This window comes from Lepidochelys kempii, chromosome 9 (genome assembly GCF_965140285.1).
Source record: "Lepidochelys kempii isolate rLepKem1 chromosome 9, rLepKem1.hap1, whole genome shotgun sequence".
Lineage (NCBI taxonomy): Eukaryota > Metazoa > Chordata > Testudines > Cheloniidae > Lepidochelys > Lepidochelys kempii.
Window position 1 is genome coordinate 83177543 of NC_136388.1, and position 24836 is coordinate 83202378.

The following is a 24836-nucleotide window of genomic DNA, read 5'->3' on the forward strand; positions in this document are numbered from 1 at the left end:
GGCTCCGGGCGGGGGGCGGGCCGGTTCTGCCGCCTCCCCAGGGTGACCCAGGCGCCGGGCAGAGCGTGACGGGCTGCGGCAGGGAGAGCAGCGGGCGGCGGATCTGGGGCGCGTTGGGCAGGACGGAGCCAGCGGCGGGCACGATGTCTCTCTCCACCAAGCTCACCTTGGACAAGGTGGATGTGAAGGGCAAGCGGGTGATCATGAGGTGAGGAGCCGGGCTGGGCAGGGCTCCGTGGTGGAGGCAGCCGGCTCCGGCGGCAGGGAGTGAGTGGGGCCCGCTTGGATGAGGGAGACTCGCCCCCATCCAGCTCCTGTCCGGCCAGGCCGGCCCAGGTGTGAGACAGGGTCTCCTCCGGGCCGCCTGCTCCCGGGCAGGGTGACTGCGGCCGGCCTTCTCCAGAGGGCTGCCTTGGTAATGTCACTCGCCAAGCCCAGCCGGGCATTCAGAAATCAGGCGTCACTCCCCCCCCCATGAGATTGGATCAAAAATGATGAGCTTCTGAAATACAGAGTCCAGATTCTTTTTTCTTTTGGGTTCCGGTGTTTCAGCTTTTTACATGGGTTCGGGGCACGTTTTTCCAGGTTTTCTCCACAGCCACGAGGGCCAGAAATTTTTTCTCTCTCTCTCTCTCTCTCTCTTTTTAAATTAAAGTAAGGTTCTTAGGACTCCAGCAGCTGGAGCTTTACGTAAGGCATCAAGTAGCACACGCTTTGGCAACAGCCAGTCGTTCTTCACGCTCCTTTTTTTTTTTTTTTTTTTTTAAATGTTACCCTCATGAGTGTGCCAAAAATCTGTAAAAGGTCTGTGTGTGATTGAGAATGAGGTTATGGTTCCAATCAGCGACCCAGTAAATTTCAGGGATTTATTCTAATGGTCTCAGTACACGTTCCTAAAAAAGACAGGGCATTAAAAAAAAAAAATCCCCCCCTCCCCCTTCCAAATCTAGCAACCACGTGTTGGTTCATATTTTACTTGGGCCCAGCTTCATGAAACTGCAGCAGCTTGTGTGAGTGATGCGTCAGTGAGCAGACTCCTCTCTAGGGCATGTGGTGCGATGTGTGCCTGTGATTGTGACACACACCAATGGGATCGGCTTTAGGAAAGGTGGATAGGGTATCTTTTTTTTTTTTTCCTGTTAGAATTGTATTCAGGAGGCATTTCAAACTGTATAAGGACATTTTGGAAAAATAAAATTAGTTCTAATTTTCACTCAGGCTGTTCCTGGGGGTTTGACATAAATTGCACTGGTCTGTCTTTGTCAACTGTCTAAGTGGGCCATCTTCATTATCACTACAAAAGTTTTTTTTCTCCTGATAATAGCTCATCTTAATTAGTCTCTTACAGTTTGAATGGCAACTTCTACTTTTTCTCTGTGTGTGTGTGTGTGTGTGTGTATAATCTTCTTACTATATGTTCCATTCTGTGCATCCGATGAAGTGGGCTGTAGCCCACAAAAGCTTATGCTCTAATAAATTTGTTAGTCTTTAAGGTGGCACATGTACTTCTGTTCTTTTTGTGGATACAGACTAACACGGCTGCTACTCTGAAACCTGTGTTAAAAATGTATCCCGTTTAACCAGCAGGCAATCATTTACATGCTTTTTTTTTTTTTTTATTAGTCCAACAAACTTTTCTGTGGATTTTCTTTAAATGCCCTTTATCAGCCTGGTGATGGAATACTGTGAATTCTAATCTGAATAAGATGGAATGAAATAGATATGTTTCCTTTTAGGAAGTTTATGATTGACAGGCAGGGATGTGAGTTCACCTGGCAAAAGTTTATGGGATAGCCCTCTGATGGCTCTGAATATCCATTCTGACATAGGAACATGTATAGATCTTGCACTGCTTACCCAGGGGACTGAAATTTCAGGCTATAAATGTACGGATATTTGCTTAAATTGCACCCCCCCCTTTAAACTAGACCAGTTGTTCCAATAAACAACTGAAAATGAATTCATTGCTGTTAACTGAATAACGATGATTCCTGTTAGCACAACTAGAGAGTCTCATTGAATTGTTGGTGCATTGCACTTCCTGATATCAGACTCTTAAACAGGAAATTCAGTTGGCCTTTATAGAAATCAATTTTAAGCCTGACCTGGGAATTGGTACACTAGGCACTGTGAACTCTTTTGGTACACTAGTGCTTTAAGGCACATCTGCATGCACGTACCTGCATGCACGTAAGCTTTAGATTTTGTTCTTTCTAGGGCAAAGGCTTTTCCCAAGGTCATCTCAACATAACAAGTGCATACCACTTAATTTAGTGCATGAGTGGCAGGTGGAATGTAATGGCCATACCACTAACTTCCTTTGTGCCTGCTCCTAGTCTGTAAAAATGATTTTTTTTTCCCCTCTGTGAAATACCTTGTGTACTTCTGTTTTCAAATAATTCAGCAAGATTTTGGCTGTCTGGAGGCTGGTATTGCCAGATGGACAGAAGAAACTCAAGCAAAGAGAACCCAAAATGCATCCTGGTTCATTTCCCAAATACAGAAGAACAAGAATTTCAGTCTTTTTTTTTTTTTAACCACTTACTATTTGACCAGTTTTTCCTGTGACGTGTTTTAGGGTACAACCCTGCATTGGCAGAAGATGAACTGGCTGATAGAATCTAGTAAAATCAGAGGGTCTCCATTATTAACTTCTGTGATTTAAGAAATAAGGTGTTGTTTTAAAAGTGATTCATTTGGTACCTTATGAAGAAATTGACTCATTTGATCAAAGGCTTGCATGTTTACCAATTTAGTGTGGTACTTGGTCTTTCCTTTCTATGTCCACTGTACCAAAGGCTTTAAATGTCTTTCCTACTTCTCTCCCCTTTGAATTGTGGGGTCGATACAATCAATCAACCGTCCAAAGTCTGCTGAGTGATATGCATTCATCATCTGAGGTGAAATATTTCAAGTCACCCAAATAATCCTAAACTCACTTTAGTTTTTGCTTGATTACCATCCTTCTAACACAATATTGCTGCTAATTTTTTAAATATGTCTGTACCATAACAAGGCTGCTAAACGGAAATACAAAATTGCAGACAAGATGTCAGGGTTGATCTGTGTTTTTTGTCTGTAGCACATTTCTCTGAAAAGAATTAGCTTGTCTTCTAATTGATACTGAATTTAACAATTTTTTTTTTTAACTTCTGTTCACTCTGATAATTTTTGGTGTACGTGTATATATACCCCACCCGTCTTTCAGTGCTAATGCAAAAGGGTAGGAGCCCTAAGCAAAACTGGTGGTTTAGTGACTTCCATAAGTCTTACATTTATTCGGTTTAAGGAGCAATCTGGTTTCTTTGTCTATTAGCTGTAAGGCTGCAGAGGGAGGCAATGGTGGACTGGAGACTTTGCTAAGCAAATTGTTCATTTGCTTCATGATTGTAAAACAGTGACAGTGTTATGGTGGTGGGGGTTTTTTTTTGTTTGTTTTATTGGTCTGTTGTACCATGGGCTGCCAGTTCAATTCTTTCTGCTCAGCTACTCCTATTTTGCTTGGAGCTTTTAAAGATCTGGCCTCATGCATTTTTTACTAAGCACACTGCAGAGAAAAATGCATGCAGCCTGCTGGATTTTGGGACCATTTCATATTATGACACACAAACTCCAGGGTAATATCTCATTTACTCATCCAGATGCTGGGATACTGCTTTTACAGAGTAAAAGTTACCATTTTCCCCAAAATTAAAAGGCTTTGCTCATTAGTCATCATGCTTCAGCAACGTTTTCCTGTCAGAATTGCTGGAAGTAAAAGCAAAGAGAGGGCTGCTCTCATTAAGTTCAAACATTCTCTGTCATTCTGGCATCCTGTGAATAAGTTCTGCCTTCAGTTATTATGCAACACAACTTCCTGTCATGCCTTAGCTTATGGGTACTAGTATGCTAGACAGAAATGGCAGAAACTCCTCCCTTTTCTCTCACCATCTGGCCAATGTGCTGTTGGGAAATTACCCTCCAAATCCACATGAGATCTGCTGAAGAGAATGCAAGAAAGCTCAAGTAACTAACCACAGAAAGAATAGGGATAATTAAGGAGCTTATAAATAATAAATTAAGTGCACAGCACAGTACACCAATGGGACCAACAAAAAATCACAGGCCTCTGCTTTGAAAATCCTGTGATTGAAAGACCTGAGTGCATACAGAATAAATGGAAGAGATCAGAGTTGCAGGCAATATCTGGAATACTTCATGGAATCCTTCTGCTTTCCACCACGCACCCACAGAGGTATTATAGAGGCCCTGATGGAGTAACCAGGATTGTTTTATTTTCTTCCCTCTCTTTACCCTGCAGTATTAAGGCCCCTGATCGTAATTGTTCTGGGAATGTGGTTTCCTAAGGATGTTTTATCATTGCTGCTGACTTAGCTGGAGAACTGCAGTCTGCAGAGCCAATTAATCTTTCATATCAGCTCACTAGCTGAGCATCAACTTACCTTTTCAGTGGGCGCCAGAGCAAAAGTCTAAATTGGGCAGGGAGGAGGAAGTAATGGTACTCTTCCAAGCCCTGCCCAGTTGTGTTACCAAAATGCGATGCTACTCTCAGTACATTGTGCAGGTCCTAGTAAGGAGGAGGGATGATTGTTGTGTGACTTGATCAGTAATAAAATTGTAAGCAGTGTTTACCACATAAATGTAAACAATAGGCTTCAGAGTTAACACACTGAGATGAGTGGGGAAGGACACACTATTCAAAGCTTCTATTTCAGGCTGACTGCAGACATAGGCAGAGATAATAAATTGGTTTTTTTTTTTTTTGTTAGAAGATGCTTTATGACTAACTGTTGGGTCTGGAAGATTCTGAGAGAAGTAGAAAATGAATCTTGGCATCCTGCTGGAGAAATGGAGTTTTGAGAGCAATTTTCAAAGGCGCCTAACTTCCGTTGAAAGTCAGTGGAAACTAGGCACCTAGCTTGCCATTCATCTTTAAACATCTCCCTCTTTACTTGTGCCTGCCTCCACTTCAGTGGAAGAGTCTGCATAGTAACTTCCAAAGAGCAAGAAACTAGCTGATGTTTCATAAAGCTTTTTCCTCCCCATTGAGAATAAACTGTGTTGTTGGGGTTTCATAACATGGGGCCTGATAGTGCATATAGTACTCTTGTTGATATCAAACCATCAGACCCATGGGAGTTAGCTTTATGGAAGGCTTGCAGGTTTGGCTCTAATGCTCAAGATATTCAATGCAAAGTTAAATATATTATTATTATTACAATAATATTGCATAATTTTGCAGTCCTCTTTTTCCTGGCTCAGATGCGGTCATGCCTTTACGTGTAGTCACATTGCATGATTCTTTTAACCACGTTCATGATTTTTTATAACTAAACACGGTGATGACATGCTATAGTTTACCTTAAGCTTCCATGCTCTTTTTTTCTTTCTCTTATAACAATGTAATTTTCATGGATACTAATGTTTACTCACAAGTGGCAGCATCCATTGAATCCATAAGAAGAGATTTAATGTAACTTTTTTTTGTTCCCTTCCTGCCTTCTACACCCTGGCTACTGTGACCTCACTATTCTGATGTTTTCAGTCACATACCAGTTTCATGTTGAGACTTGCTCTACATTAGGGTAGAACTGAAAACCTTGCACTTCAGTGAGCTCTTGAATTGCTTTCCTAATTAGCAAGTTCCCCACCTCTTTTTAAAGGAAATCAGTTATTTGCAATTGAGCTTAAAACATTTTTTTTTCTTTTAGGGTTGATTTCAATGTTCCAATGAAGAACAACAAAATAACAAACAACCAAAGGTAAGACTCTTCTTAAAATCCAAGTAGAAGCCTTGATGGCCCTGTCCATACTAAGGACACATTATACTATACAGTTCAGCTCCAATGGCATTAGCAATGATGTGTTAGTGTGGTTAGGCCACCAGCTGCTACCACTATGTCATCTAAATTGTCCTGGAGAAAGCCTAACTCCGAAACATTAATAAAAATGCCTGTGGCTGTCAACAACCCATCTATACTAGAGATCAGATTAGCCACTGCTGGTGTTAGCAATAGTGGGACATTTGTAAAAAAATTTCCCTAGCAGAGACCAAAGCCTTTGCTTCCACGCTAAACATGGTTGCAATGTTATAACTGTCAAGAAACTGTGTTTTCCCTGGCTGTATTCTCATGTGAGAATCTGCTAGAGTTGACATGGGGTGCCAAAGGCACCTCTCCTCTCACTCAACCACATCAATGTTTTGAAAATGATTGTTTTGCAGATATAGAAGGGGACAACTGATGTACAAAACATGCTGTATGTCATTTTGGTTGACCCCAGTTGGTGCAGGTGGGATCTTAGTTCTAATCAAGGAAACAGTTGTTCGGGACATTAAGATCAAATGGCTAGTTGTTTTGCTTGTCTTTGTAACTGTTCCAGCACCTACAGACAGATACTAGCCCTGTTTACACTAGTATATTTTTGATAAATTTTCCCACCATTACTACCGGCCATCTGCAGGGATTAGGAAGGGGTCCACCCCCCAGTGTATTTGTGCAGGAGGGGGAATCCCTTCCTCTGAAGCATCAGGATAGCCATGGCTGGAGATGGGACCAGGTATCCTCTTTCTCAAGTGCTTGGTCATTGGTTCTTGCTCACATGCTCGGGGTCTAACTGATCAGTATGTGTGGGGACAGAAGGAATTTTCCCTAGGTCAGATTGACAGGGACCTTGAGAAAGGCAAAACCCCCAGTCGTGTGTGGGTTCAGGTCACTTGCCAGGATTATCTGGGCATATCTTGCTTAATCATTTCTCTGCCACTGTGGTGGCCTTGGGCACTGGTGTACCTCGGTCCCTCCTATTTTCTGTCTGGGGCACATCATAGTTTCCTATGGGATGTAATACTTTGATCACATTTCACTTGTTGGATTTAGTGTGCAGTTCCAGGGTGATGCTGGTGGTTAGTGACATACCAGAGGTCAGGCTAAATGATCTGGTGGTCCCTTTTGGCCTTAAACTCTGTGACTCTATTGGTTCAGCTTCTAGGGCAACAGTGGGGTGGGGGGTGCTAGTTTCTGTAAGGTGCAGTGTCTACTGGCGTTCTAACCATGAACAACTATCAGGGTTAGATGATGTACATAAAACTCCTGTGCCCTGTCTACAGTAGAAGATAGCAGCAGTTCAGCTACTGAAAAATGGGTAGAAATCTAGTAGTGCAGATTGTACTTACTGTTTCTGAAGCTGTTAGACATGTCCATACTCGGTTCATCTTGCAACTAGAGTTATACCAGTGCACTCTGGGACTCCTGAAGCTCCCCATAGTGCCGTTGCTGTGATTGCATGCTACTGGATAATCTCCACATGCAAAGTTCTACCTTATGGGCTCCTGGATGTTAAGATCAACCATACCAATCATTATAACCAGTGCCTGTTGCAGACCTATGGAGGGGCTGGATATCCCATATGGTGTAGTATTGTTGGTAATGCCGTGCAGTGTTTTAAGAATAAGGATGGATTTTACAAATGTCTGAGGGAAACATGTGGTGGACTTTCCCCGTCATGTAATAATGTCTTCTTGCAATTTGTTCAGATGAGAACCTATTTCTGCTGTTTCTCTCTTCAGCTTGCCCTTATTTCTGTTAGAGGTCGCTCCCAGCAGATATGCTTCAAGGAGTCTGCTTCCCATGCTTAATGGCCAACAAGTTCAGTTCTCTGGGAGCTCAAATTGAACCCCTTACGAACTTCTCTTCTGTCATTTTCTTTGTGGTTACAGAATCAAGGCAGCTGTCCCTAGCATCAAGCACTGCTTGGATCATGGCGCCAAATCTGTGGTTCTGATGAGTCATCTGGGCCGACCTGATGGAGTCCCTATGCCTGACAAATTCTCCTTGGCACCAGTGGTTGGAGAACTTGAAGCATTGATTGGCAGGTAAAGTTTTATAGCTGTTGAGTTTATGCAGGCTCTCGCTATAAATGGATCTTATAAGAAAAGATGTTGTTGATGTCAGTTAGATGCATCTGTGTGTCTTGACTCGTGCTTCCAGGAAGGTCTTGTTTCTGAAGGACTGTGTGGGTCCAGAGGTGGAGAAGGCCTGTGCTGATCCTCCAACTGGCTCCATCATCCTCTTGGAAAACCTCCGATTCCATGTAGAAGAAGAGGGGAAAGGGAAAGATGCTTCAGGGAACAAGGTGAGACATCTCATTTTTAACTCAGTTGTGTCTTTCCCTTATTCACTATTGTAGGGCAAGCAGGAGTGACAAGGGGCTGTGTGGGATATTTTATAGAATGTGTTTAGAAAGACTCTGATATAGCTGGCAGCATTTACTCTCCAAATGCCTGTTTGAAAGGCACTAATACGATAATGATATTGAGTGACCATATTGACAGGTAAAAAATTGAAAGATCATGTTGATGCCAGGAGCTCAGGATGAAGGCGCAGTAGCGGGCACTGTTATAAAGGGAGGAGCAGAGCGAAGGGTTATGGGGAAGCTACTGGCTGCAGCTGAAGGGTTTTTATTTTGGGATGTGAACAGGAGAAAATATAGTATGGAAGGAGAGAATTTATTGCCTCTTTGTAACTGTGAGAACCATGTGTCCATTTCAGTCTTATTTCTAGGGGTACTAATGGGTTGTTTAACTACTGTATTGTACTAGCACTCTGAAATACCTTGAATAAGACTGCTTTCCCATCAGCAACCATACAGGGTCCGTGCTGCCTTGTACCTCTGACATTTTCTTGAAGGTCAGGAAGAGCACTTGCTCTCAGATGGTTTCTTTTCTTAGCATTGGTGACCCCATTAGCCAGGCAGGCTTTGGCTCCCTTCAGATACAGTGCATGGAGTGGAATGCTGATGTACAGTATGGTGCCCTTTATAGCCTGACACACAAGACTCTAGCTTAGAAAAAATAGCCTGGCATGCAAGTGAGCCTCTGAAAAGAGGGTGCTCCCATTATGGGCACTAAGAAGCCGTGAACGGCTGGTATTTCTTGCCACAACCTAACTCTTGGAAGACAATATGTCTTATACTGAGAGGGCCAGACTCGTTTCCTTCCGAAAGAAATAATTGTCTGCACTTATTCCAACTTCGGTCTCTAACTGGCTGACTACATGCTGTAGCATATCAACAGGGGCACAGACAATGGAGTGTGACAGTAAAGGAGGATGTGGCAGGCTTGGTTCTTATCCCAACAGAATGAAAATCGATGCTGCAGTAACAGTGATATTACTAATCTGTGGCCCTGTGGGGCTATTGGTGATTTCTGGTGCACACTGAACATGATGGGAAATCTCTGAAGCTTGTTAAGCACATCACTCTGCAGCGAAGTCTACATCTAGATCCATCTCCTGTTCTGCTTCTAGCAATTATTGGCTCTGAATAGCACTTAAATTGGTCAACTTGGGAGCTACTGATAGCATTTGTCTAAAATCTGAAATTCTTTTTTGGCGTCCCTTCTTCTCAGCCCACAAGAGCAAAATGGTTTGTCTCTGTCATGAATATTAAACTCAGTTAAAATCTCTTGTTGCCAGTGGTTGGGCTGGAAAAGAGGCTATGAGATAAGTCCTGACCAGTATCAAAAAGCTGTCTTCTAGGTCATGGGTACTAACAAGCTTCTCAGATGTTCCCTACTTTCAGTAGTTCGATTTGTAGACCCAAAATGAACAACTGAGTCTGCTTTGCAATTATTTGTTGCAGAACTGCTGGTTCATATTGTAACTAAGTAACACAAACTTGTCTTTATCTCCTCAGATCAAGGCTGAGCCTGCAAAGGTGGATGCTTTCAGAGCTTCTCTTTCTAAACTGGGAGATGTTTATATCAATGATGCTTTTGGAACTGCCCACCGAGCTCACAGGTATGTTAACCACCTTCTGCAGGCAGTGGTACAGAATATCTGTCCTTTGGATTCACTCTGGATATGCGAGTTTGCTTAGTCCTGGTCTTCTATACTAGCAAGGTGTCCTGAACAGCACTGCAAAGGGAATTTTCAGATTTGCAACTCAACTCTGATAAAGTTTGAAATTTGCATGTTGAGTACCCCTAGTCGTTCAAAAATGGATATAAATCTTCAGGAAAATGAAGCCTGCTGGGGCTGTGATTTGGGGGGGATCCAAATATAGAATCATAGAAATGTAAGGCTGAAAGGGATCTTGAGAAGTCAAGTCCAGCCTTCTGTGCTGAGGCAGGACCCAGTAAATCTTGACCCTCCTTGACAAGTGTTTGTCTAACCTGTTATTTAAAACCTCCAAAGATGGGGATTCCACAACCTCCTTTAAGAAAAGGAGTACTTGTGGCACCTTAGAGACTAACCAATTTATTTGAGCATAAGCTTTCGTGAGCTACAGCTCACTTCATCGGCTGCATACTGTGGAAAGTGTAGAAGATCTTTTTATACACACAAAGCATGAAAAAATACCTCCTCCCATCCCACTCTCCTACTGGTAACAGCTTATCTAAAGTGATCACTCTCCTTACAATGTGTATTTCCCCTTGTTTTTTCCTACCCCGCCCCCTCCTCAGTTCTTGTTAAACCCTGGATTTGTGCTGGAAATGGCCCAACTTGATTATCATATACATTGTAAGGAGAGGTTTCAGAGTAACAGCCGTGTTAGTCTGTATTCGCAAAAAGAAAAGGAGTACTTGTGGCACCTTAGAGACTAACCTCCTTTGGAAGCTTATTCCAGTGCTTAACTACTCTAATAGCTAGAAAGTTTTTCCTAATATCTAACCTAAATCTCCCTTGCTGCAGATTCAGCCCAGTATTACTTGCCCTATTTTCAGTGGACATGGAGAGCAGTTCTCTTTATAACAGCCCTTAACATACCTGAAGACTGTTATCAGGTTGCCCCTCAGTCTTCTGTTCTCAGGACTAAACATGCCCAGTTTTTAACCTTTCCCCACAGGTCAGATTTGCTAAACCTTTTCTCATTTTTGTTGCAGTCCTATGGACTCTGCCCACTTTGACATCTTTCTTAAAGTGTGGCACCCAGAATTGGACACAGTACTCCAGCTGAGGCCTCACCAGTACTGAGTAGAGCGAAACAATTACCTCCTGTGTCTTACACATGACACTCCTGTTAGTGCACTCCAGAATGATATTAGCCTTTTTCTATATCTGCATCACACTGATTCCTATTCAATTTGTGATACAATATAACCCCCAATCTTGTTCAGTAGTATTACTGCATAACCAGTTATTCCCCATTTTGTAATTTGTGCATTTAATTTTTTTCCCTCCGAAGTGAAGTACTTTGTGCTTGTCTTTATTGAATTTCATCTTGTTGATTTCAGACCAGTTCTCTAGTTTGTCAAGTTTGTTTGGAATTCTAGCCCTATCCTCCAGCGTGCTTGCAACCTCTCCCAGCTCAGTGTCATCCACATATCTTATAAGCGTAGTCTCCTCTCTGTTATCTAAGTTTAAATACGGACTTTTCCTGACCCAGGATTGACACTTGTAGAACCCCACTCAATATGTTCTCCCCGTTGACAGTGAACCATTGAGCATGGTCTGTGACGCAGTTGTGCACCCACCTTATAGTAATTTCATCTGAACTGCATTTTTTTGTTTTGCTTATGAGAATGTCATATGGGACTGTGTCAGAAGCCTTACTGAAATCAAGATTGATCACATCTACTCCTTCCTCCCTATCCACTAGGCCAGGTTGTTTTGGCATGATCTGTTCTTGACAAATTCATGCTGGCTATTCCTTGTAACCCTATTATCCTCTAGGTGCTTACAAATTCATTGTATAATAATTTGCTCCAGTATCTTTCCAGGTACCGAAGACCTGCTGAGCTTCCCACCACATGGGAAATGTACATACAGCTTTACTTTCAATAGCCTTGTGACATTATTTCTGGATGTATGCTGAGAAATCCCCAGTTCCATTGTCAGCTAACTAAGTTTAGTCTTGAATGACATAGTCCATGCAGCTTTTACCCATACCCATGAACCCTTTCTGAGCAAATGGCTGAATTTAACCTAGCTACCGTATAGTCGAGTCCTGTTCATTTTGTAGCTATTTAGAGTTTACCTCTTATAATAATTGGCAAGCATATGAACTTTGAACTGACTTTTAGGCTATTGAAACTTAAATCACTTGAGAGACAAAATGGGTGAGGACTTTTATTGCACCAACTTCTGTTGGTGGAAGGTACAAGCTTTTGAAAGCTCTTCTTCAGGTCTGGAGAAGAAAGCAGAGGGTCTGGCCAAATAAAAGTTCAGACAGATTGTTAAGCAGAAGAGATAATGCATATTGGAAATGGTCACTTGAAACGGAGTGGGCAAGTGGGGGTTAGACTGTTATGCATAAAGAGTTTGAAGTGGGCAATTAAAGGGTAGCAGGCTGTGTGTGTGTGACAAATTTTTGTAATGAGCCAAAAACCAGTGTCTCTGTTAGTACATGGTGTTTTGGTGTCTAGCAGACTTGTTTTAAGTTCCCAGGCTAGCCTTTTGAAAGTGTTGTACACGTTTCCCTTGAAGACAAGCAGTGAAAGATGGGGCATAGAGTTAAGATCACTTGGCTAGGACTTCTCTAGACTATCAGGCAAACAACTCTGTAATCCTTTGCCCTAAAGATTGAAACTTAGTTCAGCAGACATCCACATGTGTGGGGTGTGCATATATACATGCGCAAACTCCAGGGAGGGCCTGCTTGCTGGGCTTTATTTCATAATCCAGGGCTATGTGAAGATGAATCTGCTTTTATTTTTGTTATTCCCACCCCAGAATTTCAGGTGTTGGCCCTTGCATGTCAAACGGTCCATGCAAAAATTCTCTGAGCTATCTACAGAACACTAAACACAGTAAGATTAGACTCATGTGTGGTCATTATTCAGCAACAAGAGATCTGTATGAAAACAAAGGGTTAACATATGCTGCTGTGGACATTAAAGGTCCCCTGGCAGTAGGAATGTTAGGATTTTGCTGTTGGATGGCTCTTATACAGATTACAGAACTCTTTTTCCCCCTTTTGATTCCACAGCTCCATGGTAGGCGTTAATCTGCCTCAGAAAGCTGCTGGTTTCCTGATGAAGAAAGAACTGGATTACTTTGCAAAGGCTCTGGAGAGTCCGGAGAGGCCCTTCTTGGCAATCCTTGGGGGGTAAGAGCCAAAAGTGTATCTTACATGCACTATTTCATTTTAACACACACCCACTTGAGTGTAGAGTGAATGAACAGTTCTACCAGTTTGTGTTGTGAACAAGAATTGTTTTCTTCCTAAGCAAAAAATGGTGTGCAAATCTTGAGTCCCATGTAATTCACACCTTACAGAGGAGCTGACTGGCTCTGTCCATTCCAGTGTTGCTGGCAGGCTCTGTTTGAATACTGTGCTAGTTTTTTAGCTGCCCTAATCAGAGTAAGGGTATGTCTACGCTGCCCACGTTACAGTGCGGCCGTGGCCGCCTGTGACGTGGGCAGCATAGACACACTTTATTGCCAGGGGAGAGCTCTCCCGGCGATTTAAAAAAACAAACCACCACCGTGAACAAGGGGTAAAGCGCTATCTATCCTGGCGCTTTTAGTGCGAAAACTTCTGTCACTCGGGGATGTTTTTTCAAACCCCTGAACGACTAAAGTTTTAGCGCTGAAAATGGCAGTGTAGACACAGTCTTAGCCAGCAGCATTATGCTGTGCAAATGAACCAGAAGAGCTTTTAGATGTAAACAATGGCCTTGATACAGAAGGTTGTCAGTTAGTGACCTTTCTACTGGGGTTCAGAGTACAGACCTAATGCAAACTCAACGTCTCTTTCTGTAAGTTGACACTACCTGTCATTATGCAACTGTGACCTACTGTAGTTAGATTCACTTCAGCTCTTTACAGGCAATTAATGTACAAAGACTTTCCCCGGGGGGACAGCTGTTGAGTAACTAGGAGTAATCTCCCCATGTGCTGCTTATTCTTGTGGTATGTGTGCGCGCTTTTCAGGCTGGCATGTTGGTTCTGCCAGGGTCGCTTTGACCCTGAGGAATGAATAAAAACACAGTGTAGACACCTGGCTAAGTGATATGAGACTTGGACTCTGCGTAGCCTCTTGTGGTCCAGTACGACATGATTATTAAATAACATGAACACTCGTATTCTCTTCTGAGATTCCACTTACTCCTGCTTCTCGTTCTGCCCAAAAATTTAACCTGTTTCTTAAGAAATACTGTTTTATTTATAGAATATAAAAAGCTCAAACTTCCATTGTTTGTTCTTCATAACATGACCTGGGCTTAGCAACGCTCTCAGCAATGCTGCCTTTATTGACACCCTTCAGAATCTTAGTCACATCTTGCCTTCTGTTATATGCACATGCCAGTCTAGGAGAGCGATAGGAGCTGCATACACAACACCAATGGCAGCATTTGGCCTGAATGGTTCTTTCAGAATTAAAGGGAGCAGTGCTTTAGTTCTTGGTAGTGGAAGCTCCTGCTCAAGTTGCATCTTGAAGGGACAGATTATCAGAACATCAAGGATATTGATGAAATCAAGAGATCACACTACAAATAAGACCATAAGAATGGCTGTACTGGGTCACACTAATGGTCCGTCTAGCCCAGTGTCCTGTGTTCTGACTGGCTGATGCCAGGTGCTTTCAAGGAAACCAACAGAACAGGGAAGTCATCAAGTGATCCATCTCCTGTCATCCAGTCCCAGCAACTAGCAGTCAGAGGTTTAGGGACACCCACTGCATGGGGTTGCATTCCTGACTGTCTTGGCTAATAGCTAAGGCAGCGAGTTTGTCATAGAGGTCACGGATTCTGTGACTTTCCCTGACTTCTGCAGTGGCTGGTGCGCCTGGCTCAGGGGTAGCTCATGCAGCCCCTGTGCCAGATGCCCTGGCTGCTGCTGGGGCAGTCTCGGGCCACCGTGTCTCCTCCCCAAGCAGCCAGGCTGCCCCCCCCCCCAGGCCGCCGCCCCCTTCCTCCCCCCCCAGTTCTGTTCACTATTATTTTTAGTAAAAGTCATGGACAGGCCATGGGCCATGAATTTTTGTTTACTGCCTGGGACCTGTCCGTGACTTTTACTAAAAATACCCCTGACTAAAACGTAGCCTTACTAATAGCTGTTGATGGTCCTCTCCTCCATGAACTTATCTAATTCTTTTTTGAACCCAGTTATAGTTTTGGCTTTCACAGTCTCCCCTGGCAACCAGTTCCACAGGTTGACTATGTTGTGTGAAGAAGTATTTCCTTTTGCTTGCTTTAAACCTGCTGCCTATTAATTTCATTGGGTGCCCCCTAGTTCTTGTGTTGTGAAGGGGTAAATAACACTTCCATATTCACTTTCTCCACACCATTCATGATTTTATAGATCTCTATCATATTCCCCCTTAATCGTCTTTTTTCCAAGCCAGAAAGTCCCAGTCTTTTTAATCTCTCCTCATATGGAAGCTGTTCCATACCCTTAATCATTTTTGTTGCCCTTCTCTGTACTTTTTCTGTTTCTAATATATCTCTTTGGAAATGGGATGACCAAAACTGCACGTAGCATTCAAGATATGGGCGTACCATGGATTTATGTGGTGACATGCTATTTACTGTCTTCTTATCTGTCCCTTTCCTAATGGTTCCTAACATTCTGTTAGCATTTTTGACTGCTGCTGCACACTGAGCAAATGTTTTCAGAGACCTATGCACGATGACTCCAAGGTCTCTTGCTTGAGTGGTAACAGCTAATTTAGACCCTGTCATTTTTAATGTTCTTGTCACATGCATCTTCTTCCAGCTTGGGACTGCTGCTGGCTGCACAGGGCATGGGACTTCTATATGACCTGGTTGCTGGTTTGCTCTTTGGCCCTGTGTACCCTACAAAACTTGCCCACCAGTTCAGCTGCAACAGTGTTAGCAACATTAGGAGGCCAGCTGCTTAAAATGGTGTTGGCACCAGTGCACTGTCTGTGCTGTGGCTCCTGGTGATGTAATGTCTGTGGAGTTGAACTGGGGTTGGCAATAGTGGGGTAAATCCCTAATGTAGACAAGCCCTCTGTTAGAGAAGAAAATCTGCAACACTTGGTATTAAAGAGAGGGGAGAGCATGGGTTCACGTGGTGCCATCTCTGAAATTTTAGTATTATGGACACTGTCATAGCATTGTGATCTGAAACTTATGCCTAAAATAGACTCCTTTTCTTTTTGGGGGAGAGGGATTCTGTACTGGCTTTGATCTTGAAGCAGTTCAAGTAGCTTGAAGGTGGCTTTTTCTGCTGTAATTCTAACTTAATGGAGTGGTAGTGCTGGGCTAATTACATAAACTGAGCATCAGGGGCCAGTGTGAGATCACAGTGGATTATGCATTAGCTGCAGTCAAGAACTCTGATGTTCTAATCCCGGTTCTGCTGCTATCTTTCTGGGAAGCCTGGCAAGTGTCACTTTTTCTCCCCAGTTTGTAAAATGGGAATTGTAGCCGCTACATGGGTGTGGTGAGGCTTGAATAGGTAATGTTTATACAGTGATATGAAAATATTAAGTGCTGAATATTTATCTCCTAGGAGTTGCTGCCAGTGCTGTTGTAGTATTACTCCCTGATTTTGTTATACCAGCTGTTGCAGGATGGCCTTGAGATGTAAAGCCTGGAGCATATCGGGCTGAGTTTTGCAATTCTTGGGTGGCTAAAATGGCTCTGTCTTGCATGTTGTTACCTCCTGCAAGGTACAAAGATCCAGGAAAAATGCACTGCTTAAATCAAAAAAATCCTGCTCAAATAGTGTTATGTCTAACTATATTACTTGCTTTCTCTTCCTCTCTCCTCCCACCAGAGCTAAAGTTCAGGATAAGATTCAGCTCATCAATAACATGTTGGATCAAGTCAATGAGATGATCATTGGTGGTGGAATGGCTTTCACTTTTCTCAAAGTACTCAACAATATGGAGGTATGAAACCAGCAGTTCTGCCTGTTTTAGGGGGAGGAGGAGGGAGGCCAGGTGCTTGCACTAGATCATTCTCTCTCCCTTCTCCTGGAGTTCAGAACTGAAAGTTCATAATCTAACTCGAGAACAAATGTAATACTGAGTGGTCTCAATTTGCCAGCATTATGGGGGCCTATCGCTGAGGTCTGGATGCTGTCAAGGAATGAATAATAATTTGAAAGTAAGTACTTGTGGCCTTGGGCGACGCTCAGCCCTGTACAGAGAGCCAGCAACAAAGGCCTCCAGTGTCAGCCGTCAGAAAAGGAATTCTGTGGGGCAAAGGACTCATGCTGACCCTCAGCCCAGGGGTGAATTTCTCTCCTAAAGCGCATATTAGGTATATCTCCACTGCAATAAAAGACCCATGGCATTGCTATGGCTAGGTCAATTGACTTGGGCTTGTGAGACTCGGGCTACTGTGCTATACAATTGCAGTCGGTCTGTAGTCTGGGCTCTGACACCCCACGAGGTGTCTACACTGCTGTTTTTATCCCTAAGCCCAAATCAGTAAGCCTGGACTCTGATACTTGGTATCACGGTGTAGATAGCCCCTTGGAGCCTCAAAACAAGCTTTCCCTGCTGCTTCAGATTAGTAGACCCATAGCAACCCCTCCATAGTGATTGAAAGCTGAAAGAAATTCTTTTCAAATATCCCACCACACTCTTCCTCCTCTAGATTGGCAATTCTCTGTTTGATGAAGAGGGATCAAAGATCATCAAGGACCTGATGGCCAAGGCTGAGAAGAATGGTGTGAGGATCACTCTGCCCGTTGACTTTATTACTGCAGATAAATTTGATGAGAATGCGCAAAGTGGGGAAGCCACTGTGGCCTCAGGGATCCCTGCTGGCTGGATGGTAGGTGTAATAGATTCATAGATTCCAAGGCCAGAAGGGACCATTGCAACGATCTAGTCCAGAGGTGGGGAAACTAAGGCCTGCAGGTCACATCCGGCCTGCAGGACCATCCTGTCCAGCCCCTGAGTTCTTGGCCCGGGAGGCTCGCCCCCGGATTCTCCCCCGCAGTCCCCCCTCCCCCACAGCCTCAGCTCACTGCTCCGCCAGCACAAGGCAGAGCCCGGCCTGACCCGGTGCTCTGTGCTGCGCAGCGTAGCTGGATGTCCTGGTGCAGCCATGCTGCCAGCCACCGGTGCTCCAGACAGCGTGGTAAGGGGGCAGGGGAGTTCGGGGGGGGGGGGGGGGCAGGGGTGTGGATGGGGGTCGGGGTGGTCAGAGGGTGAGGTTGAATGGGAGCAGGGGTCCCGGGGAGGGCAGTCAGGAAGGAGCAGGGGGTTGGATGGGGTGGACGGGGGAAGTTAGGGGCAGGGTGTCTGGGGGCAGTCAAGGAGAAGGGGTGGTTGGATGGGGCAGGGATCCTGGGTGGGGGAGGGAAGAGTCAGGAAGGAGAGGGGGGTTGGATGGGGCGGCAGGGGGCAGTTTGGGGCGAGGGGTCTGGGGGTGGTCAGGGGACTGAGAGCAGGGGGTGTGGATGGGGCAGGGGTCCCCTGGGTGGCCATCAGGGAACGGCAGGGGTTGGATGGGGCGGGCCATGCCTGGCTGTTTAGGGAGGCACAGCCTTCCCTAACTGGCCCTCCATACAATTTCAGAAACCTGATGCGGCCCTCAGGCCAAAAAGTTTGCCCGCCCCATCTAGTCTAATCTCCTGTATAGCACAAGCCATAAATCTTCCCCAAAATAATTCCTTTTTGAACTGGAGCATTTTTTTAATGGTTAAGTAACCTCCCTGTTAAAAATTTACACCTTATTTCCAGTCTCACTAAATAAACTAGGGAAAGTACATTGGGGAGAGGATGAGCATCTTTTCTAAGATTCTGTGCAGGAAGCTTGTGCATGTACTCAGCCGTGTAGTGTATATTGACTAAATAAGTTGTGAAAATGTGTGTCTTGTCTTGCATTTTTAAGTATAAATCTTGAGTAACTTGTCCGATACTAAGATGAAAAAAATAAAATTCCTTTTAAAACCTTCTGATTTCAGATCAGAGAGGTTCTGCATAAAATAGGGGATGTGCAATTTCCGTATTTAGACTTATAGTGAATGGCAAAGACTGTTCTCCAAGGCTCTGAGTGCTTTAACTTTCTTTTCAAATGACTGTTCATAATAAGAGAAATGCCACAGCAGGCTTCACCATATAGCAGTAACAGCTAGCAATTTCCTCCTAGTTCCTCAATATTCACTGCCTGGGGAGGGGGGGAAAGCTCTCACCTCTTATCCAATCTGTTGCTGTTCCTGCACTAGCAATGAGCTTACTGTGTTATAAATAAGTTCACTAGTCCTTGTCCCAAGGAGGTGACTGTGTCTTTCAGACTGACACCGATCAGATGTGGCTAGCACCTGTCAGGCTGATGTGACTGAGAGGTGGTGCAGGAATCTCTGATTTAGTGAGGGTGTGTGTGTGTGTGGTGTTTTTTTTTTTTTTTTTAAATTATTTAAGGAAGCTACCTATATGTGGGTGATTTCTGATGAAGCTGTACAGTAATTGCATCCATGTTCTCTTACCTGTTAGGGCTTGGATTGCGGTCCTGAAAGTACTAAGAAGTTTGTGGAAGCTGTGGGCAGGGCCAAGCAAATTGTGTGGAATGGTCCAGTTGGTGTATTTGAGTGGGAAAAGTTTGCCAAAGCAACCAAAGCACTGATGGATAAAGTTGTGGAAGTTACTGGCAAGGGTTGCATCACCATTATTGGTAAGATTTTGGGTCGATATATTATAAGTTGCTGCTTGCTGGCATCGAGTTACAAAGTGATTGTAAAATCTCATGCTCTTCCTTAAGGGACGGTTCAGTTCTGCTCTGGCAGCAAGTGTGGCCTTGAAGGGTGCTGGAGCACACTGCTGCGGTAGACTCAGCTGACACACAGCCTTGAGAGGAAGAGCAGATTCTTCCATGCCAGCTTTCTCTTAGTTGGATGAATTTAAATTTCCTTCGATCTATAATTAATTTGCTTTGTTTAACAGGTGGTGGAGACACTGCTACTGCCTGTGCTAAATGGAACACCGAGGATCTAGTCAGCCATGTCAGCACCGGAGGTGGTGCCAGCTTGGAACTTCTAGAGGGTAACTTCTTTCCTTCTGTTAATCTAGTTCAGAAACTGAGGGGGGGGAGTAGCTCTGCCGGTTCTCAGCTAGCCTGGGGCTTACTTTGGGGTGGCATAGTAATGTAATGTGTCCCTTGTATTTCACTGGCCATAGGATGTGCTTTGTCACTACCTTTGAGATACCTAGTGACTTTTTTATTTTAAATGCTACTTTCATTCCTTACTCTACTCCCTTTCCTTTCCTCTTTTCTTCCAGTACTATTCTAAAAACAGTTTCTCATTCCAGAAGGGGCAGAAATGAATTGGTAGAAACTAAAACACACTATTTTAAGAGCTCACCTTTGTTTTTTTTAAACTCCTGGCCATGCCTTTGCTCCCCCCATCCCCATTCTTTTTAAAAAGGAAAAATGTAAACATACTAAGAGGCTTTGTCTCAGATGCTAACACCAGGAATAGTTAGTTAATCCTTGTAATAGTTCTTTAAAGGGTTTCATGAAGCAACTGATGTAAAAAGGCTGAATAGTCTGTACTTCTAGCCAAAATTTACAGTAGCTTTAGAACATTCTTTTAAACTATCCACTCATTTTATGGTGCCCTCTAGTGGTCACTTAGAATTGTACACTAGTAGATTTGAAAGTTTAAAATAGTGAGAATTTATAGGACTCTTTTATGGGGGTTGTATTGTACTGTGAATGGGTTTTCATTTCCTCTGATGATTAGCTGTTTCCCAATATGTGTAAATTCTCTAGTGCTGTCACATACTGTATAAAAGAGAAGCCACAATAGATAGTAGTGCCGTTCAGCGGTTGTATGCTAGACAGGGCTTTTGTTTCTGTTGCCTAGGGAGTAATGGTGAAGGGAAAAAATGCAAATTGCTGGAAGGGGCACTGTGCAGCTGACTTACTTGAAAGGACAAAGTTGTTTAGTTTTGGCCCAAATGTAGGTTTTGTGTGTACAGTCTCTAAATGTAATGAACCCCTAACTGATTTGAAATACTTAAGCGTTGTGAACACTAGTGAGCTCTTTAAAAATCAACTATTGCAGCATTGTACTACAGCATAAGAATAAGACTGACTCAACGAAAGTGAAACCAAATAGTCTATTTTCATCCTCAAAACCAAATGAGGTGCAGGAGTAAAATGGCATAAACAGTGGGAAAAATTAGATTTTTTGAAAAAAATCCTGTACTTCAGTAATATGGTATTTAACACAAGTTGTGGGGTTTTTGTTTCGTTTTGTTTTAAATAAAGGCTTGTAATGTTAACTCCCCACAAAATCCCTTTCCATTTCCAGGTCTGCAGGTCACCTATGATTCAAAAATATGGAACAGCATCAACGGCCAGATCCAAAGCCCATTGCAGTCAATGGGAGTCTTTCCATTGAATTCAATGGGCTTTGGATTAGATCGTAAGAGGGACTTGGATAGAATTGTACAAGCCATGTTAATTGAGCAGAGGAATCTTGACTTTTTACCTTTCATGTAAAGGGATTTTCTGTTTTCATATGAATACAGTTGTGTATCAGATGTTCATTGGCACTTTAATGTGTGTTTGCTCATATAAAGCAGCTAAGTATAACACTAATAGCTACAAAAATTAACGGGTATGTGGGGTTAGTGTCCTCTTGCAGCTCAATCGTGACTGATTTGTTAAAATGTTGCAAGATGCTAGGTTAAACTTTTATTTTTATTATTATTTTTTAAAGTAAACCTAACTTTCCTTGGGTTTTTAAATTGCTAACAGGTAAAGTTCTTCCTGGTGTAAATGCTCTAAGCAATGTGTAATGGACAGAACGCTTCCCCAGTATGTTCCTGTGCACAGCTCCTAACCATCAACACTGCTGCGCTTCTGTATCTCAACTCTGCAAGAGGCAGATCACAGAATGTAAACCGAAATTAGATGGCATTATGAGACGAGGACAACGGAGGTGGCTTGAGTCTACAGTTTACATGATGTGGATTTGTCCACGGTTATCCCACTTGAACTAATGTAGTGCGTTAAATTGTTGGTGTTAATTTAGAGTGTATATATTTATATTTTGCCTCTTAAAGAGATTAACCCTTATTAAATGTCTGTTTCTCAAAATAGATTGCTGCATTAAGCTTGCTCAGTGTTTTTAGCAGCTGTTTTTTGTCACTTGACACAGTTCAAAAACATTTTTTTTGTTTTTGAGATTGACTGTAATAGCTGCTGAATAAATGTGTCAGTGCTCACCAGTTGGTGTGTGTTCCTTCCTTCACGTAGTCACCTGCACAAGAATGCACTCATCTAAAGCTGTGCTTCATATGTTTGGGTTTTTTCCCTTTTGTGCTAATGCATTGTAAACTTCTAAAATGCATTTTCAAGCTGTCCAAGTGTTTGGCATTATTAGCATCCTAATATACTCCTGAAACTGATTTTCCTGGCATGATGCTCGTTGCTTTGAAGCTTGCAGATGCCAGATTTGTTATCAGGGCAACAACAGGACCTTACCCTAAAAAATCAGCATATATACCATTATGCCAGAACTCCGCCACTATTTGATAAGATTAGAGCTAAAACTAATTTCAGATAACAGATTAGGATGAAATTTGGGAAATTTCAGACTTGGATAAGCACTTGCAAATCTGAAAGAAATCAGCTCATTTAGCTGGTATATGATACATCCAGTTTGGATATACTAGAAATCTAGGAATCCCTGAAAGTTATAAGCATTCTTTTCCCGCTTCTGCATTGCATGTACACGCAAGTGAAACAAAGAAAGACTTGGGTGCCACCTTGGCTCACTCTTTGAGAATCAACTTCAAAAAATTAACCTCCCTTCAAACTGTTAAGGGAAGCAATTATAAAAGCATTAAGGTGTGCACTAAATGTGGCATAGCTGAAACTCTTAGCTGAGACCCTCTCTAGCCACCATTATAGGACAATTGGGGAGCAATCATAGAAACCGCATTTTAAAAAGAATAAATTTAAAATAAAAGAACCCCTCCCCCATATCCCCTTCTCCCCGCTTGTTCTAAACCTGTTACATCAGCGTTTCTCAAACTGGGGTCTGTGGACCTCTGCGGGTCCCTGAAGGTACCCCTGGGGGTCTGCAGGGCCCCACTGATCAACTCCTCCCCCTTCCTCTCCATGCCTCCTGCACGCTAAAAGTCCGGTGGTGCAGCAGGGCTAAGGCAGGCTCCCTGCCTGCCCCAGCTCTGCACCACTCCCGGAAGCGGCTGGCATGTCCTTGAGGTGGCGCAGCAGGGCTAAGGCAGGCTCCCTGCCTGCCCCAGCTCTGCACCACTCCCGGAAGCGGCTGGCATGTCCTTGAGGGGTGGGGTAGGGAGCCTCCATGCGTTGCCCCCCCATCCTGAGCGCTGACTCTGCAGTTCCCATTGGCCAGGAATTGCAGCCAACAGAAGCTATGGGACAGTGCCTGCAGGGAGGAGCAGTGCGCACAGAGACCCCTGCCTAGGAGCTGCTGCAAGGGGGATGTGCCAGATGTTTTCAGGAGCCACCCAAGGTAAGTGCCGCCCAACTGTAGCCTGCACCCCAGCCAGAGTCTGCAACCAAACTCCCTCCCAGAGCCCACACCGTGCATCCCCTCCTGCACCCAACCCGCTGCTCCAGCATGGTGAAAGTGAGGGAGGGAGGGAGGGGGGATGGAGTGAGGAGGGGCGGTGCTTCAGAGAAAGGGTGGGGCAAGGGCATGGCCTCGGGGAAGGGGGCAGGGTAAGGGCTGAGTGGTGGGGCTTGGGGGTCCCTGAAAATTTTAAATCAAAATGGGGGTCCTTGGGTTGCTAAAATTTGAGAACTGCTGTGTTACATAACAGGATGTAGCAGCTAAGGAGACTCCTAACAGCTTCCCCGTACAGGAAATTTAGCGACAGTGTTCTAAAATATGCAGTCTTCAACAGAAGAAAACACTGGGCGGAAGGGGGGTGGCATATGCTCCGGCTTCTGGGACATATCTTGTATCAGTGAGATGTGGGGGCTGTGTACCATATGTGCCTTTTGGACTGAAATGTAAATATGCTGTAAAACGTCCAATTAGCTTCTTACTAGACTGACTACTGGAGTCTTAATGGGTTGTTCACACTGTAGGTGCTACAGCAGTAACTTGTGAAACATCACTGTGAGGTAAAGGTGATCTAATGACTTATCAGTGTGGACAAAACAAGTTTTTGCAGGAGTAGGTATTTGGGCCTAAAACACTGTTTTCTGACATCTGTCTGCACAGACAAGAGAAGAAAATGTTTACAGCTGGGCTGAGTTACATTTCACACATGCTTTGGGAGAGCTGGCTATGAAAAAATTGCCTTTTGGTTTTTGAACACCTCTAATGCTTGCATTTATAAATGCAACCCTAAGTCTCCACCCCAGTCTGCTCTTTTTCAGCTACTGGATCCACTTAAGACAACTAAATTTAAAGCTTTCCTGTAACCTCACTATTCTATGCAGGTAGTTGCCAAAAGAATATCATGCACTTGTAAATAGAAAGGGCACCATCCATGAGAAATCCTTTGTTAAAATATGGCTTGGATTATGAACAAGTTTGAGGAAACCATAGATTAAGAGAAATAAAACAAGGAAGAGCAAAAGTAATGCCTCCAAGGGACCCTGTCTCTCTCCTCTGACATCCTGAATCAATTGTGACTCAGGAAATGGCTGCTGCTCTTGCACCCATGCAGGTACCTTAGAAATGCAGGTAAAGGGATAATAAAATTGCAACAGTTGACAATCAACAACTGTTACACCACAACTGCCACACGTGATGGTAGTAGGCCGCCTTGAGAGAGTCAGCTGACAAACTCAAGGACTGAATGATGGTCTTTCCAAGTTAGGGTCGATGGCATTCACAGGGCTGAAGTACTGAGGTGGCTCATGACCTTTTTATTATACTGTAGATAATTTTTAAATGGCTTGTGTTGTAATGTAGCATCTTGGTTCTGTGTGTAAATGAAAGGCTTCACTCAGTTGTTGTGAA

General features: G+C 43.7%; 1 protein-coding gene across 1 annotated transcript; it reads left to right on the forward strand.

The window, feature by feature from the left end:
- Nucleotides 1-36: 36 nt before the first annotated feature.
- PGK1 (phosphoglycerate kinase 1) lies at nt 37-22101 on the forward strand. Its single transcript, XM_073361153.2, has 11 exons — nt 37-208; nt 5712-5762; nt 7715-7870; nt 7986-8130; nt 9691-9794; nt 12925-13044; nt 16686-16800; nt 17513-17692; nt 19360-19537; nt 19807-19905; nt 21629-22101. Exons 1-11 carry the CDS (start codon nt 144-146, stop codon nt 21667-21669), a joined length of 1254 nt encoding a protein of 417 aa, XP_073217254.2. The 5' UTR covers nt 37-143; the 3' UTR covers nt 21670-22101.
- Nucleotides 22102-24836: the final 2735 nt, after the last annotated feature.